Genomic DNA, 17096 nt, shown 5'->3' on the forward strand with positions numbered 1-17096 from the left:
ATCTGAGCCAGTGAAAATGGAAAAAAAATGAGTTTCTGACGTGTTGAAAAAGAGGAATCTGCTTCCTAAACCTCTTCTAGCAAACACTGCTATTGAAACTGACCATTGACTTAGCGACAGAGGTTTTCCTCCAGAAACCAGTACTGCTTCCTTTGATTTTCTGGTCCCAGGAGCATTCCCTGCCTTGTTTTGCATGTGCTGAAGGCACTTTTGTTGAAATAAACCTCCACTGGAAACAAGAGTGATTCAAGAAATACTTGGAATATATTCAGCAAATCTTTTAGCCACAAAGCTCTTCTTTACAATACATCTGCTTGGTTGAGAATGGGCGACAGCCACATAAGGATCCAGATCAACAGACACGACGATGGCTACGATATCGACGACGACAACGACGACTCCTCCGATATGAGAGTTCCTATCTCTAGCGCTGCTACTCCAGACACTGATTCAAATGATCAGTTAATGAGTCCGAAAAACAACCCCAGTACCCCTGGAAACAACAACAGCAATTCAGAACTTAACAGTGATCAGTTTTCCATATCAAGAAGCAGCATCCTAAGTGGTGGCATAGATCATGAACAGTCAGAGGATTTTAATGATGACTTTAACGATCAGAATTCTTTTGTTTCAACTTCTTTTAGACCAAGTTTTGAAACAAATGCAACGCTATCCAACTACTTGAATAGCTCAAATAATTATAATTACAACAATTTGAACTTGAGTTTAAATAATAACATAACTTCAACTTCGGTTTCTCCTTTGGGTCCAAACTCAATATATGAACTAATATCGGGTTCTGATTTGAAAAGAAGAAAAAACAAAATGGCTCTTTTTATTTTGAATAATAACTTCAGAATATCTCTAGGTCCTCCAACAAAGATTGATATTCCCACAATAAAATTGACAAACTCTACCGCCTATGAAAAAGTGGATGATGATCAATTTACTGACTATCTAAATACAATTCAAAAGGAATTCAACAAATTTGAAAACAACAGAAAGTTAACTCAATCAACTCTACAAACATTATCTTCTTTAAACAATTCATATAATCAAAACCAAAATGATATTAAAACTGGCACAATAAATCACACAAACACTAGCAGTATTATTGCTGATAACATCAGTCTCATTAAAAAAAATGTAAACTTTAATGATTTAAATTCAATTATTGAAAATAAAAATGATCTAGCCAATGTTCCTTTAATTTTTTTTCAACCGGATTTTAGATTGGATAATCCAAGAACTTTTAATAAAGTGATTGAAAACTCACAAATTTTATCATCTCAGCAATCTTCTTCCATTCAATTATCAACTAAAAAATATCTAGCTAATAATTCTTTGTTGCAAGAAAAATTGTCTTGGTATCTAGATATAATAGAAATCCATTTGATTAATGAAATCTCAAATTCCTCTGACTCGTTTTTTAATACGTTGGATGAACTATCTTTAATTAATTCAAAATCAAAAAACTCAATTGAAATCCTGCAAAAGATAGAAGATAATTTAAACGATATTAAAAAAAAACAACTAGTACCGGGAAAATCCCTTTTGAATTTAATTCAAAAAAGAAAAAATATTCAAAAACTCGAACAATCTCTTTTGCAAATACAACTAATTTTAAATTTAAAAAAAATTGCTGATTTTTATTTCTATAATTCGAGTTATATTGAAAGTTTATATCAAATTGAAACCATACAAAGCCTAATACTCGGAAATATAGAAGCGATCAAATCAAATCAAGAAAATAAAAAAAAAAATAAAATAATAAACAATATTTATAAATGGCCCTATGAGTTACTAAATCTAGACCAGCTACCCGCGTTGAACAATCTTAAAGCTGATTTAAGTACTTTAAAGAAAAAAATCGGAACTTCATACATTAACTTATTTTTGGATTTTTTGATAACTGATTTAAGAAATCATTATGAAAACATGTCTTACAAAGACACTTTGATTAGAATTTTATCTAATTTTTCAAAAGAACTTTCAATGATGAAAAGACATTCAAGGTCATCTAGTTTAAATAAAATCAACTTGATTAATGAGAAAAAGAAAATAAATAGATCATATTTAATTTTAGATCAAGATTTCCGTCAACTATTAAAAGAATACATACTAGGTCTAATAAAGTGCAATAGAATTTTGATAGCTTTTCAAAATTATGAAGAGAGACTTATAATTGAATTTAAAAATATAATAAAATTTCATCTACCCACATCAACCAACTCAAATGCAATAGTATCTGAAACAAACTCCGTTTCTTCAAGAGGAAGTGATTCAAAAATGTCTTCATCGACTTCACTTTCAAATTTTAGTAATAGAAATAGAAGTCTTAGTCAATTAAATCTTAGCCAGTTAAATAATCTTAGTCAGTTAAGTCTAATGCAAAACCAACAACAAAGTGGTAATCAGATATTAATAGATTATATTAGAACAATGACTCCTAAAGATTTTGAAGTTGTATTATTCAAAATTTATGCAGATTTATCGGAAGCGCTAAGGAGATTGACTACACATCAAAAAATTTTATTAGATACAGCTTTGGATTCAATAGTTGTGCCAGAATCACAGCAGCAGGATTTTGGTGATCTTATAATGAAGCTTGATATTTCAAAAACAATAGAGCACTGTGTACTAACTGTTCAAAAAAGAATGGCAAAAATTATAACTATAAGACAAGATTTAAATATACAAACATCAGTTGAATTTTTTATCAGATTTTATCTTTTGAACTATTACTTTTTAGTTGAGTGTGAAAATATAAACATATCGGGTTCAATGAAACAAAATTATTTAAAAAATTGTATTGAAAAACACGTAAAGCACTATGGAATGCTTTATCACAAAAATTCTATTCGAAAAATTGCGATTAAGATTGACAAAGAAACCTGGAAAGAATATAGAGTTGATAGTGAGAATCATAAATTACTAGAGGAAATAATGCAGTCAGCCGATTCTGAACCTCAAAACTGGTCAAGATTACTGGACTTAGAAAAAGAATTTATTATTGATGAAGACACAAAAACAGAAGAAGAAACAACTTTAGTCTCGCCAAACCATGAACCAATAAATGATGTTGATGAAATAATAGAAGAGATTCCATTATCAAAGCAAAATGGTGACTTAGAAAATTCAAATTTAGTTGAAGAAGAAACTAATGAAATTAATAAAGGCACTGATAACAAAAAAATAGATGAAGAAATAGATGGCAAAGAAATTGAAAACAAAATAAATAAAAAGGCAGAAGATGTCAATTCAGATTTGCAAAAGGAAACTACTGCTGACCTGAGCGATGATAATCAATATCCAGATTTACTAAAAATAGATGATAAGAGCTTCATAATACCGGTTTTTATAATTGATACTCTCGAGCTAATAAAGGATTATATGCTTTTAATTGGTAAATTTCCTGAGTTTCAGGTTAGTTACGAATCTAATATACTTGATTTAATAAAGATGATAAATACTAAATCAAACCAAGCAGTTCTTGGAGCCGGAGCTACACGAACATCATCATTGAAGCACATTACTGTTAAACATTTGGCAATCTGTTCTCAATCACTAGATTTTTTAATCAGCTTATTACCATATATAAACAAGTTTTTTTTAAGATGCAATAATAGTTTACCAAGCCAAAATAGCATGAACAAAAAGTATGACTTGAATGGAAATTCGGTCAATGGTGCACAAACTGATGAAAAATCAAATATTGAAAATGAAGTGGATAAAACCAGAGAACTTCTTCAAAGTCATCAAAATGAAATTTTCACTAAATTGATTTCTATAATGAATGATAGAGTCATTGCAAGAGTGAATGAAATCAAACAAGTGGATTGGTCTCAGTTGTTACCTTCGAGTAGTCCATGTCATAGGTATATGGAGTTGCTAGTAAAGGATATAACTACAATAAGTCGTGTTTTATGTAAGAACCTTCCTGAATTACAATATTCATTTATATTATCTCAGATATTTGACAATTATAAGAGAAAAGTGCTCGAGGAATACACAAGGGTGGAATTCAATGATGAAATCGAAAAAAGTATTATGATGAAGGATATCGATTATTTTAGAGTGAGGTGCTCGGATCTACCAGGATATAGCAATTCTGGACAGGTTATATGGGAAACAGTCAATTCGATGAAAACAAAAGAAGACAAGCTAATGGAGGAAAAGATGAAGCAAAACCAAATAGAATAGAATAATAATTTAAAAATTGAAGTCAATTTGACTATTTTGAATTGTTTATAATTTTTTTTTTTTTTTCAATTCGTATCTTTATAATTTGGTTTTAATTACATGCTATTTCGGTGTTTATTGAAAAAAAAACAACTTCTACAGTATTAATGCAAAAATAATACATTTAATTGATAAAGATAAAACATAAAATATAAAATATTTATTGATATAAATAATTTATGTTTTCTACTCGCACAGTTTTAAGTCTTTTGAATCATTTCAAATTAGTGAATCTAATCTTCTTTTAAAACTTTTTCAAATAAACCTTTGGATGGTTTGTCTTTAGTAGCTTTAACTTTTTGAGAACCTAAATTTTGTTTAGCAAAAGTAGCAGCGTATGGGTTCAACCTTAATAAGATTTGTTTGTTCTTTAATGGGTTTTTCTTTTGAACATGAGTTCTCTTTTGAGTTGGTTGGCCAGCTGGTCTAACAACATTTTGAATTTCAGAAGAATTGATTAATCTGGTAACATCAGCGTTGGCAATGATGTTGTTTGGTAAGCTGTAGATAGCATCCAAAGAAGCAAAAGCAGCTTGAGTCCAGATAACAAATCTACCTAAGTGAGCACCAGGAGCTAATTGTAATAAACCTAATGAGGTGACTGAAGCAGTTTCAACACCAGGAATGTTTCTGAAGGCCTTGACGATACCATTGTCTTCACCGTAAACGACTAATGGACCTCTTCTTTGAGTGGTTCTTCTACCTCTCATTTTACCTTTACCAGCACGGATTTTCTTGGATTTGATGACCTTGATGACATCTCTGTGAGCACCAATGGCCTTTAAGACAGCAACAGCTTCTTTTGTTTTTTTGACGGATTCAAGTTCGTTTGAAACAACTAAAGGAACTTCTGGGATGGTTTCAACTCTGTGACCTCTAGCTAAGACCAATGGAGCAACAGCGGAAGCAGCAATGGCAGAAGCAGTGGCGTAACGTTTTTCGTTGTGGTTAACTTTGACGTTCCATTTTCTCCATGTTTTTGTTGGAGCAAACATTCTACCACCACGACACATGTTACCAAAAGCAGCTTGACCAGATCTGTGAGTACCAGAACCACCAACTCTTGGAATACGAGCAACAGCTCTACCAGTACCCCATGATTCAGCAGAGGTTTGGTGACCAGCTTTTTCGGAGACAGCGTAAGCTTGACGTTTGTTTTTGTTAATTCTTGTAAAGACAGAGTGGACAATGTCTGGACGAATTGGAGCAGAGAAAACAGTTGGTAAAGGTAAAGCTGTGGTGGTGGCTTTACCATCAACAGAGTAGACAGTTACTTGTGGACGAGACATCTTCAGTTGTTGTAGGGAGGTGTATCAAGGTGGTATAGTATAATTGAGGAGATTGGAGTTGTGGTTATGCTGAAGCAGATACTCTACCTCTAAAATTTTTCATGAAAATTGTGAGGTTTGAAAAAAAAATGTTACCCGGACGGTTTGTTTTGCGACTTTGAGAGAGAAAACAGGGCTGCGTAACCACGTTTATTTTAGTATGGAGAAAGGAATAAGGAGGAAATATTGCAGGTTATTGGGTGTTTATTGATGGAGACTGATTGCAGCCAGAGTATTAGAATAGAATAGAATAGAAGAGAATAGAAGAGAAGAAACAGTACATATTATAATACAAAACAGACAATTGGAATATGAGAATATGAGAATATAAGAATATGAGAGCTAATTAAAAATAGTCAACTATAGAATCAGTACTGTTGCAACCGTATATTTTAATGAAATATTCGGCGTGGTATTGGCTATGGAGGAGTTTGCTTGGTTTCAAACTGTCCAGAGGATCTTCCAGTGGATTTTCAGGTAGTGGAAATGGAAAAAGAGGCTGCTCAGTTTTTGAATTTGATTGAGTCTTGTAATTGATTTTATCCACCAAAAGGACATCTTGGTATAGATGTGGGAGATTTTTTTTGATGATTCTGAATTCGATACCACTATGAGTGTAAAGGGGATTTATTGGGACTTTTGGGATGTAATCGCCATCATGAACAACTCTTATAAGCATATTTGAGTCAAAAGTTGAATTGGGATTCAAGTTCGAATTCGAATTTGAATTTGAGTTCAAAATAAATTTTGGATTGTTTAATTTTTTAAAATTATTTAAACTGTTGAATTTTAAATCAATTTCGTTATTTAAATTTTTATTGCCAATTTTAGGACTAGCAAAAGATACCACTAGAGGGTTCCAGTTATTTAATAGTTGGAACTCAAAACCGATTAAATTAGCCAATGCTCCACCCAAGGAGTGACCCGTTATTATCACCTGGTAGTTTGGATATAAATCATGTAACTGGAGCATTTCGTTTAGAAACTGGTCTTTGAAGTTTTTGATTAAATTATAGAAGCCCTGATGAATAAGACAGTTATTGTTAATATCTTGACAAATAATTGAAGATTGATTGAAAATGGGGTTATAAATGACCAAAGGAGTAGACAAGTCAGATATCCAATCTGTTACAGATAACGAGCCTCTGAAAACCAAATAAATTCTCTTTTCCAATGGATGATGATCAATAGCAATAAAACCAGTGGCAGATAATTTTGCTGTATCGGATAATGTTATCGGCTCAAAGATTTTGATAATCTCAACATACTTGTTGGTCTTATAGGAACAGAATCTCAAGTTGGGACAGGAAGAATTCAACCTGCCTTCTTTCAAGTCCAAGTCGAGCAAGAAATCCAAATCTCCTGCTGTTGAAATACAATAGGCAACAGAGCACCAGTTTGAAAGCTCGACTAGCTCATCATAGGTTCCGTTTGAGAAACTGTTTATTGCAAAGATTAAATTTAAATCTGAATTGGAATTTGATTCTGAATCCCTAAAGTTTGGCAAGTAAATTGAACTAGCGCATAAAAAATTTAAAATAAAAACTGGAATAAAAAATAATATGGAAGTGCCAGACTTGGATAGTGTGGAGAGTATTTTCATGTTTCACCAAAATAAATGGAAAGAATTAAGTCTGGGGGTTATGAAAGCAGGAAAGCAGGAAAACAGGAATTCTTCTTGTACCAAAATAATTCCTGGTCAACCAATAGAGCATAAAACAACTACGTGATGAAGGTTTAGTTGGGCTGCTTGACTAAGATGAAATGAAAAGGTGAATCGAATGAACTTGGGAATAGCAATCGCTGTGAAGTTAGAATAACGCTGCTCGCAACAAACACCAACACAAGGTCTGCCTCGCTGCACTGATATTATCTCAAAAACAGGTTTTATCAACAGGAAATGGTCTTAGTTACGCTTCACGAATACCACTGAAGGTATAAACACTTGAACAGACTTCTAGAATTGTTTTGCTTCATCTCCTGGATCTTTTCTGGCTAATATTTGGGTGATACAAAACTCGATTGCGCTGGATCCCGTTTGATGAGGGGCTGTCCTGTCTTTTTCCGCTGTGATTTGGCACTCGCTGCCCAAAACAAGGGATCTGTTCTGTTTCTGCGGGGCGTGCTCTTTCAAGGGTTTCAAAGAGCTATTTTAGCGTTGATCGATGAGTTTGGAGAAGATTTGAAGATTCTTTGGAGGATATGGAGTATATGTGGAATATCTTTGGTGTATCTTTGGGATATCTTTGGTAGGGCAGATACAATGGCCTTGCAAATGTGACTATCAGTACCCACTGGCTATACCCTTATGGATTATGTACATTGGCTCTACATTTCCACCTCTGAATGACAACGTTCTTCTAATTCCATTTTATTTCTCTTCATGAGCACTGGTTTTGTATATAAAGATGCATCGTCCTTGGGTTTTTTAAATGCAGTCTTCTTGAAGTTCTTATTCTACTAAAAATCTACTTATCTAATTTATTATCTTCTGGATAATCAAATTCAAACAGTCGCTCCTTTAATACTCTTTCTATTCATTCCTTTAAATCTCTAATCTTCTCTTTCTTTTTTTAAGAAACATCGAAATTCCTAAAACTTCAATTTAATATATTATAACCTCCCACTAATCAGTTTATTTTGCTTAAAGAATCTCTTCAAAAACCCATTTCCTTGAAAAAACAAAAATGAAATTTTCTCCAGTCTTATTAGCTTATTTAGCTCATGCTATCACTGCTCTTCCAGTTGTTGTCACCAACTATAAAGTGGTCTATGAAACTGTTTACGAAACCGTAGTTCAACCTGCTCCTACCACTACCGCTGCTGTAGAAGTCAATACTGTTTATGCAGAACCTGAAATTGAATACCAAACTGTTTATATTGATCAATTTGGTAACTTGATTACTGGAGATAACACAGATGTTTATGAACCTGCCGTCGAAGCCACCACTCCAACTGTTGAACCAACTGTTGAACCAACTATTGAACCAACCACTGCCGAAGCTGAAATTACTGTTGCTGCTGGAAACAAAAAAATTAACGCCTATACCACTTACTTTACCAACTATTACACTTATAGATCCAAGAATACAAAAAGAAATTCCAGAAAGACTTCAACAACAACATCAACACCAACCACCGTTGTTGAACCAACTACTGTTGCTGAACCAACTACAACTACAACATCAGCTCCAGCTACTGTTGTTGAACCAACTACAACATCAACCACCGCTGATCCAATTGCCACTGCTGTTTTAGATGACTTCAACTCTGTTCTTCTTGATACTCACAATGAAAAAAGATCTTTGCATGGTCTTGATAATCTAGCCTGGAATCAAACTTTGGCTAAATACGCATCTGATTTTGCTACTGCTTACAGTTGTCCATCAAATGGTCAATTAACTCATTCTGGTGGCCCATACGGTGAAAATTTGGCTTCCGGTTACACTTCAGAAGGTACTGTTGATGCTTGGTACAATGAAATTGAATATTACGATTTCAGCAACCCAGGTTACAGCTCTTCTACCGGTCATTTCACTCAAATTGTTTGGAAAGGTTCAAAACAAATTGGTTGTGCTTATAAAAAATGCGATACTGCCTATGGAACTTATGTCGTTTGTGAATATTATCCAGCCGGTAATATTATCGGTTATTTCGACACCAACGTCTTCCCATTAGTTTAAAATACATACATTCAAAATTCTTAACGTTGAATTAGACAGTTAGTTACATAATATAATTAATTCCTTCAAATTTATCCAATTTGTTTTTTTTTCCTCTTTTTTGCAGTGAGAGTCTTCATTTACCTTTTATGGCTGTTATTTTTTTCAAATCTCTTGTGATTTTTACTTTGGAGATATAAAAATGTAAATCAAATATATATGAGCACTGAAAATGTGGTTTGTCTTGCATATTGGTGCGTCTTTACGTAGAACAATTGGCAATCCGTAACAATTCAAAACGGAAATTTCGGAAATGTGATTACTAAGCAAAAAAAAAGCCGTATTTTGTTTCGATTGTGTTTTCGGTTGCTTTTTCTCTTTTCGGTTTCCGTCAGCGGCCGCCGGTCTCGTTTTCAACGCCGTTGACGGCAAAACACCCGATGCAAAGATCCATTTCTTTCTCTTCCTCTGATAAACACAGTTTATTACTCAGCTTCACTTAAATGTTCAGGAATTTATTGAATCTGAATAATTCCTTAAGATTATTTGTTAGCTGCTTTCATAAATCTCATAATAATCTATTCACAAATCTTTCTTGTCCCAGAAAATTTTCAAAAATGTCACAATTATCTACCTTACCAAAATTAAATTCAGTTACCCCATTGGATACTATATCCAATTCATCACCAATTAAAACTGCTGCTGCTCTTGTAAGTTATTTGTATATATATCATCTCCAATAGGGCGAGAACAAAAAAGAAACAATAAAAATAAAAAAAAATCGAAAATTGAAAACACCAATTTACTAACTTTGTTTTGTAACCATTCAATTATTTTATCATTCAGTTAATTGGAGACGAAATCTTAAATGGGAAAATTACTGATACAAACTCGAAATTTTTTGCCAAATATTGTTTTACTCTCGGTATTGAACTCAAAAAAATTTTGGTGATTGGTGACGACAAAGAAGATATTATTTCCTCCATCAAATTTTTAGCAAATAAATACGATTTTATTATCACTTCAGGAGGAATTGGCCCAACTCATGATGATATAACCTACTTATCAATCGCCGAAGCCTTTAACTGTGAATTAAAATTAGATGAATACGCTAGAGATAGAATGAGACATTTTAGAAGAAATAAAAATGACAATTTTTCTCAAGAACAAATCGACGCTCAATTAAGAATGGTCATTTTACCTCAGTCAAATGGAAAAATCGACGTTATCAATTATTACGTTTGCGATGATTTATGGGTTCCAATTAATGCCGTTAACAACCAGGTTTTTATTTTACCTGGTGTTTCTCAATTATTCCAAAAGTTATTAACTAATTTGAAACCTTACATTATCGGTCGTATTGATACTTCAGAGTCTGCATCATTTGAAAGATTTTATGTTAAAACTCCTAAAAAAGAATCTGTTATGGCTCCATTATTATCTAAATTGCAAGAACAATATGATAGTAAATACGGTGTTGGTGAAATTAAAATTGGTAGTTATCCACACATGGGTTTGCAAATTAATACTGTTAGTATCATTGGAAGAAAAAAATTACATGAAGATTTGAGAGATATAGTTAAAGTTTGTTCAAAAGAATTAGAAGGCACTGAAATTTCCAAGGAAGAAGAAGATATATTGAGCGAAAATAGAGACGAAATTAAATTATAGATTCATATATACTTTTCCATGCTTATAAATTGATAAATACTTTAATTTAAGATTTTTTTTTTAATAACTAAATAAGGATACTGTACCATATTTGCAACCAATTAATAAATTTGAGTCTGAATTTACAATATTCTTTTTCAAGTTGATTTGATTTACCTGGGCTATATCACTATAACCACAGAAATAAGTTATATCTAATTTGTTTTGTTCAATTAATTTACTAAATTCAACCGACATTAATATTTGATTGTTAGAAAGAATTATTAGGTCATTGATCCCTTTAATAGAGTTTTCATTAAAATATAACGATGTAATAGGATTTCCAAAATTGATTTTTATTTTTTTAATTTCTTCAAACTTATTCAATAATACATTGTTATATTTGAATATTTTAATTATACCGTTATCATAACCAACCGCTAAATAAAAATCCTTAGTAGAAGTTGAATTTTTTTCATTTGAATCAATCTCATCTTTATTTAAAGCTAAGGCTGTTATTGAAAAAGTTGAATCATCGCTGTTTAAAATTGAAAAAAATTGATATTCATCAAATAAATTCCATGAAGTTAAACTACCATTTGAATCACCAGTTATTATAAATTTTCCTTTAGTTTCAAATTCATAATTTTTATAATTTTTGTCTATTTGAAGTCTCTTTTCGTAATTTAGATCATTATATAAGACCATTGATCCAATACTTGTTCTATTAGACACTCTATAAAAGCTCTTGACTAAAGTCTTTGAACCAATATCAAAAATTTTAACATTTGAATCATTGGAAATGGTTAAAAAATTTCTTCCAATTTGGCCAATGGTTTTAATATCATTGACTTTTTGTGTGTTTGTTAGAAATTCTCTAACTATTTCACCAGTTTCAAGATTTGTTATTTTTGTTTTGTAATCTAAAGAATTTGACATTAATACTTTATTAGATGGAAATATGATTAATTTTGAAACGTCTAAATCATGATAATTTTTAAAAAAATGAACCATTTGGTTATCTTTTGAATAATTTAAAATATAAATGTTTCCTTTGCTGTCGCCAATAGAATAAAATTTCAAGTCACTAGATAGGTCAATTGATGCCACATTTATATTTTTGTTTATATCAGTACCATTCGATCCATTTACTAACTTATTCAAATCTATTGTTTTGTTTGGGGTCTTAAGCAAGTATCTATGATTTTTGAAGAGTACTTCATAGCTATTTTCATTCATAATTCTAAATTCAATTGAGGCCTTTTCAACATCACCAAATCTGTTATTTGAGGCAAATATTAACTTATTGTCATGCTTAGACACATTGATGAAATATTCCTTAGAATTCAGTTCTGTTTCATTAATCGGCTGAAAAGCTATCCAGAAGGTGTCCTTTTCTAATCTGTTGCTTTTCACATCGTCAATTACTTCCTTGAAGGACGATTGCACAGTAACCAAGCAAATTTCTTTCTCCATTATCAATCACCAGTGATTATTATGAATAGAATCCTGATATCAAAAGCATCTTCGAAAACAAATCCCAATAAGGAAATGGTTAGATCATGTGATACAAAACTATATAAAAAACGGAAAATCAAATTTTGCATATTGGTAATTCTGGCACTAAAAGAAGAACAAAAAAGGAGGTTTAATTCAAAAATGTCTACAAGTACTTTTAATGCTGAAGAAGCCGATAATTTTGAAGATATTGAAAAGCAATTTGCTGTCAAAGCGGTCCAACAGGCTGAAACGTTTTGGAATTTATTGAGCAAAGTCAAAGGTTCAAAATTGAGATTGACTAAATATGACGACTTTATTTACGAAGAATTAATCAAGGAGTTTCCTGAGTTTTCAGACCCAAAATACGTTGCTGTGATTTCGGAAGACGACTTGAAAAACCACAAAAGCAAAGAAAAATGGAGAAACTTTGTGAAGATATTCGAAGAAAAAATCAAAGACTACAATTTTGGTACGTTATTGAGAAGCGACTGCAAAACCGAGTACGACCAACATGGCACGATCTTTGTTTTGCGAATCCAATTCTACTGCATTGAAATTTGCAGAAACAGATACGAATTGAATGACTGGATATCTGAAAAGAAATAGAACTGACAATACACTTTTGTTCATTCTCGAATTGAGAACCTGTAGATAGAGCCCTGTTCCACAATAGGGCTTTGCTTTTAAGTTTGAAAAAAATTTATGATCCATCGCTGTGGTTTTTATCACATGCAGCTGGGTGAAGTTTAATTTTCTCATATAAAAAGAGAATAAAAAATTTTCAGTTGATGAAAAAACTGTGTAATCCAGTTTTGACTGTTTAGTTACTGAAATATATAGAATCAGCATCTGAAATCACTCAGGATGCCTCCAAAGCTGCAACCCACCTCAGGTGCCTTTGCCAGTGAAGCTTCTTCTGACGAAGGCCTTGCCAACCAGAAACATAAAGGCTCAAAATCAAATTTTTCAAGGTATAACCAGTACAACCAAAATAGCCAGTCTAACCAATATGCTCAGTATGGTCAATATAACCAATACAACCAACACAACAGTTTCTATCAAAACCAGGCTTTTAACTCTGCTACCAATTACAACAGCTATGGAACCAGTTTGGGTTATCAAGCAGGTGGTGTTAGACAGGCTCCACCACAATCCTATCAGGCCTATTTGCAACAACAACAAGCAGCTCAGCAACAATTGAACAGTCCTGTTTCCAATAATAAGAATAAAAAAAATGACAAGAAAAAACGCTCCAATAACCAAAAATATCAAAATAAAATTGATCTTAACTACTCTTCTTCTGAACCAAATAGCAATTTAAATTCGCCCAACCCATCTACTGTCTCATTAACCTCTTTAAATAATTCTTTTGCTAAGCTTGAATTTTCGCCAATTTCTCAATCAATTAACGAGTTCAAAACTGTGAAATCTCTTACAGAAGTTAGAAAAATCTCAAACGATGTTGTTGAAAAGTTCATTAATAATGATACCTCATCAAATAAATTAAACTTGATAAACACTTGGGATGTTGAAAATATTTTGAAAACATTAAGTAAAAACAAAAACCCAGCATTAGTCAGAGAATCTGCTATAATTTTATTACAAACTTTAATCAAAAAATTGAGCTCTACCACTCCTAATGAATTATATTTCTTAAAATTTCTTCAATATCCATTGGATTCATTAGCCGATAAAGAAAATAGTATTAAAAGATCTGCTCAAACAACTCTTGATTTGATCTACAACTTGTTACCAATTCAAACATTATCAAGTGTTTTATTGCCAATTTTATTAAAGTATTTAAGCTCTTCTGCAAAATGGAACTCTAAAATCGGTGCTTTAAAATTGGTAAATAAAATTATCACCGACTCTCCTGTTGATTTATTAGAATTTCAATTTTATGATACAATCCCTGTATTAACTGATGTAATGACTGACTTTAAACCTGAATTAGCCAAAGAAGGTCTTAAAACTATAACCAACTTTATTAGTATTTTAGATAATTTGGATTTGAAAAATCGTTATGAAATCATTATTGAAACTTTAGGTAACCCTAAAAAGGTGCCCGATTGTATAATGACTTTGTCTTCCATCACTTTTGTTGCTGAAGTTACAGAACCAACCTTATCTCTCTTGGTTCCAATTGTTTATAAATCACTTAATTTGTCTGGTTCTTCTCAAGAACAATTGAGAAAAACTGTTGTCATTACTGAGAACTTGACAAGATTAGTGAATAATAAAAGAGAAATTGAGAAATTTATTCCATTATTATTACCATCAATTAAAAAAGTTGTTGATACTGCTTCCTTGCCTGAAGTGAGAGAATTGGCTTCAAAGGCTTTGAAAGTTATTCAAGACGCTGATAATGAAAAATCTGATAATAAATTCCATGGTGTTATTGGAATTGAACAAACTTCAGAAATAATTCAAAATAGATTTAAAACCAATTCAAATCTTTTGTCATACTTATCTACGATCATTATGTTTGATGCTAATGTAAATGACTGGCAAAGATTGCAAACTTACTTGGAAGACTGTTTTAAAGTGATTATTCAAAACCCTCAAGATAGCGATAACGAAGAAGAGGAGTCATCTTTGTACGTTCCTGAAGTGGTATTTAATTCAGAAGAATCAAAAAAACAATACATTAATTCTATTATTTACAAATTAAGAGAAATTTTCCACGTTCCAGTCAAATCTTCTGGAGACGACGGTATTGAAATAGTTAACTCAGATTTTTCATTGGCTTATGGTAGCCGAATGTTATTAAATAAAACTAATTTACGTTTATTGAAAGGCCATAGATATGGTTTATGTGGAAGAAATGGTGCTGGTAAATCAACTTTAATGAGATCGATTGCCAATGGTCAATTAGAAGGTTTTCCTTCAAAAGAAGAATTAAGAACTTGTTTTGTTGAACATAAATTGCAAGGTTCAGAAGCAGATTTAGATCTTGCTTCTTTCATTGCTCAAGATGAAGAATTGGAAGGTATTTCGAAGGAAGCCATTGCAAGTGCCCTAGCTGATGTGGGATTTGACGAAGAAAGAAGAGCTCAAAATGTTGGATCATTGTCTGGTGGTTGGAAAATGAAATTAGAACTTGCTAGAGCAATGTTAATGAAAGCTGATGTGTTATTGTTGGATGAACCTACAAATCATTTAGATGTTGGAAACGTTAAATGGTTAGAAGACTACCTTAAAGATCATACTGAAATCACTTCTTTGATTGTTTCTCATGACTCTGGGTTTTTGGATAGTATCTGTACAGATATTATACATTATGAAAACAAAAAATTGATTTATTACAAAGGAAACTTATCAGAGTTTGTTAAAGTCAAACCTGAAGGTAAATCGTACTATACTTTATCTGATTCAAATGTCAAGATGGCTTTCCCACCACCTGGTATCTTAACTGGTGTTAAATCAAACACAAGAGCTGTTGCCAAAATGACTGATGTGACGTTTTCATATCCTGGTTCTGTCAAACCATCTTTGAAAAATGTCTCTTGTGCCTTATCTCTATCTTCTAGAGTAGCAATTTTAGGACCTAATGGGGCCGGTAAATCTACTTTAATAAAATTACTAACTGGTGAATTGGTTCCCCAGGAAGGTAAAGTCGAAAAACATCCAAATTTAAGAATTGGGTACATTGCTCAACACGCTTTGCAACATGTTGAACAGCACAAAGAAAAAACCGCCAATCAATATTTACAGTGGAGATATAGGTTTGGTGATGATAGAGAAGTTTTGTTAAAGGAATCACGTAAGATCGGTTCTAATGAAGAAAAAAAAATGATGGAACATGAATTCGAAATTGATGATGGTAAGGGAAAAAGAGCCATTGAAGCAATTGTTGGTAGACAAAAGTTGAAAAAAACATTCCAGTATGAGATTAAATGGAAATTTTGGTTGCCCAGATATAACTCTTGGGTTTCTCGTGAAAAATTAATAGAAGAAGGTTTTAACAAGTTGGTTCAAAAATTTGATGACCATGAAGCATCAAGAGAAGGTTTGGGTTATAGAGATTTAACTCCATCTGTAATTAGAAAGCATTTTGAAGATGTTGGTTTAGATGGTGAAATTGCTGATCATACCCCACTTGGTTCTTTATCTGGAGGTCAATTGGTCAAAGTCGTTATAGCTGGGGCTATGTGGAACAATCCTCATTTGTTGGTTCTTGATGAACCTACTAATTATCTTGATAGAGATTCATTAGGTGGTTTGGCTGTTGCTATTAGAGACTGGTCTGGAGGTGTTGTTATGATTTCACATAACAACGAATTTGTTGGTGCATTGTGTCCTGAACAGTGGATTGTTGAAAATGGAACATTGGTGAATAAATCAATCGAAATTATTGACGAAAATAGATTTGAAGATGGTGGTCATGGAAATTTGGCAAATAGAGTTATCCAAGCTAAGAAAACAATTGAAAACGATGATTCACCAGCTAATATTAAAGTAAAAAAGAAGAAGAAGAAATTGACAAGAAACGAAAAGAAAGCAAGAGAAGAATTCAGACGTCTTAAATACATTGAATGGTTATCTAGTCCAAAGGGCACACCCAAACCAGTGTATTCTGATGATGAAGATTAGATCAATTATCTATTTTGAAACATGGCATATTATTGATATTTTTTTTCTTTTCCAATTTTAGACTATAATATTTTATTTTTTTTGATTTTAATTGTACTTTTCCACATTACCACCCAATAGA

At 32.2% G+C, this 17096-nt stretch overlaps 8 protein-coding genes across 8 annotated transcripts; 5 read left to right on the forward strand and 3 right to left on the reverse strand.

Annotated features, from left to right (window-relative positions):
- Positions 1-78: 78 nt before the first annotated feature.
- Positions 79-4316, forward strand: VPS54 (Vps54p). The gene has a single exon (XM_020192285.1). It carries the CDS (start codon positions 325-327, stop codon positions 4201-4203), a length of 3879 nt encoding a protein of 1292 aa, XP_020049925.1. The 5' UTR covers positions 79-324; the 3' UTR covers positions 4204-4316.
- Positions 4316-5684, reverse strand: RPL4A (60S ribosomal protein uL4). The gene has a single exon (XM_020192286.1). The coding sequence runs from the start codon at positions 5529-5531 to the stop codon at positions 4476-4478; it is 1056 nt and encodes a 351-aa protein (XP_020049926.1). The 5' UTR covers positions 5532-5684; the 3' UTR covers positions 4316-4475.
- Positions 5685-5812: 128 nt separating this feature from the next.
- On the reverse strand, positions 5813-7533 carry ASCRUDRAFT_73428 (lipase family protein). The gene has a single exon (XM_020192287.1). It carries the CDS (start codon positions 7171-7173, stop codon positions 5917-5919), a length of 1257 nt encoding a protein of 418 aa, XP_020049927.1. The 5' UTR covers positions 7174-7533; the 3' UTR covers positions 5813-5916.
- A 370-nt stretch (positions 7534-7903) lies between these two features.
- On the forward strand, positions 7904-9403 carry ASCRUDRAFT_73430 (PR-1-like protein). The gene has a single exon (XM_020192288.1). It carries the CDS (start codon positions 8258-8260, stop codon positions 9251-9253), a length of 996 nt encoding a protein of 331 aa, XP_020049928.1. The 5' UTR covers positions 7904-8257; the 3' UTR covers positions 9254-9403.
- Positions 9404-9745: 342 nt separating this feature from the next.
- FPY1 (flavin adenine dinucleotide pyrophosphatase) lies at positions 9746-10991 on the forward strand (the record flags this gene model as incomplete). The annotated part of the gene is made up of 2 exons (XM_020192289.1): positions 9746-9942; positions 10079-10991. Coding segments are annotated over exons 1-2 (809 nt in total), but the record flags the coding sequence as incomplete, so codon positions are not given.
- RPN14 (Rpn14p) lies at positions 10964-12358 on the reverse strand (the record flags this gene model as incomplete). The annotated part of the gene is made up of 1 exon (XM_020191168.1): positions 10964-12358. One exon carries the CDS (start codon positions 12356-12358, stop codon positions 10964-10966), a length of 1395 nt encoding a protein of 464 aa, XP_020049930.1.
- A 183-nt stretch (positions 12359-12541) lies between these two features.
- On the forward strand, positions 12542-12988 carry CHP1 (ribosome-associated Tef1p biogenesis chaperone CHP1; the record flags this gene model as incomplete). Its single annotated transcript, XM_020190080.1, has 1 exon — positions 12542-12988. One exon carries the CDS (start codon positions 12542-12544, stop codon positions 12986-12988), a length of 447 nt encoding a protein of 148 aa, XP_020049931.1.
- A 258-nt stretch (positions 12989-13246) lies between these two features.
- On the forward strand, positions 13247-16975 carry NEW1 (New1p; the record flags this gene model as incomplete). Its single annotated transcript, XM_020190164.1, has 2 exons — positions 13247-14918; positions 14994-16975. The coding sequence occupies 2 exons, from the start codon at positions 13247-13249 to the stop codon at positions 16973-16975; spliced, it is 3654 nt and encodes a 1217-aa protein (XP_020049932.1).
- Between the last annotated feature and the right edge of the window lie 121 nt (positions 16976-17096).

This window comes from Ascoidea rubescens (genome assembly GCF_001661345.1).
Source record: "Ascoidea rubescens DSM 1968 unplaced genomic scaffold ASCRUscaffold_1, whole genome shotgun sequence".
NCBI classification, from domain to species: domain Eukaryota; kingdom Fungi; phylum Ascomycota; class Saccharomycetes; order Ascoideales; family Ascoideaceae; genus Ascoidea; species Ascoidea rubescens.

Bases quoted from the DNA above. Each gene is read 5' to 3' on its own strand.
- VPS54 (XM_020192285.1), top strand. From the start codon at position 325: ATGGGCGACAGCCACATAAGGATCCAGATCAACAGACACGACGATGGC.
- RPL4A (XM_020192286.1), bottom strand. From the start codon at position 5,531: ATGTCTCGTCCACAAGTAACTGTCTACTCTGTTGATGGTAAAGCCACC.
- ASCRUDRAFT_73428 (XM_020192287.1), bottom strand. From the start codon at position 7,173: ATGAAAATACTCTCCACACTATCCAAGTCTGGCACTTCCATATTATTT.
- ASCRUDRAFT_73430 (XM_020192288.1), top strand. From the start codon at position 8,258: ATGAAATTTTCTCCAGTCTTATTAGCTTATTTAGCTCATGCTATCACT.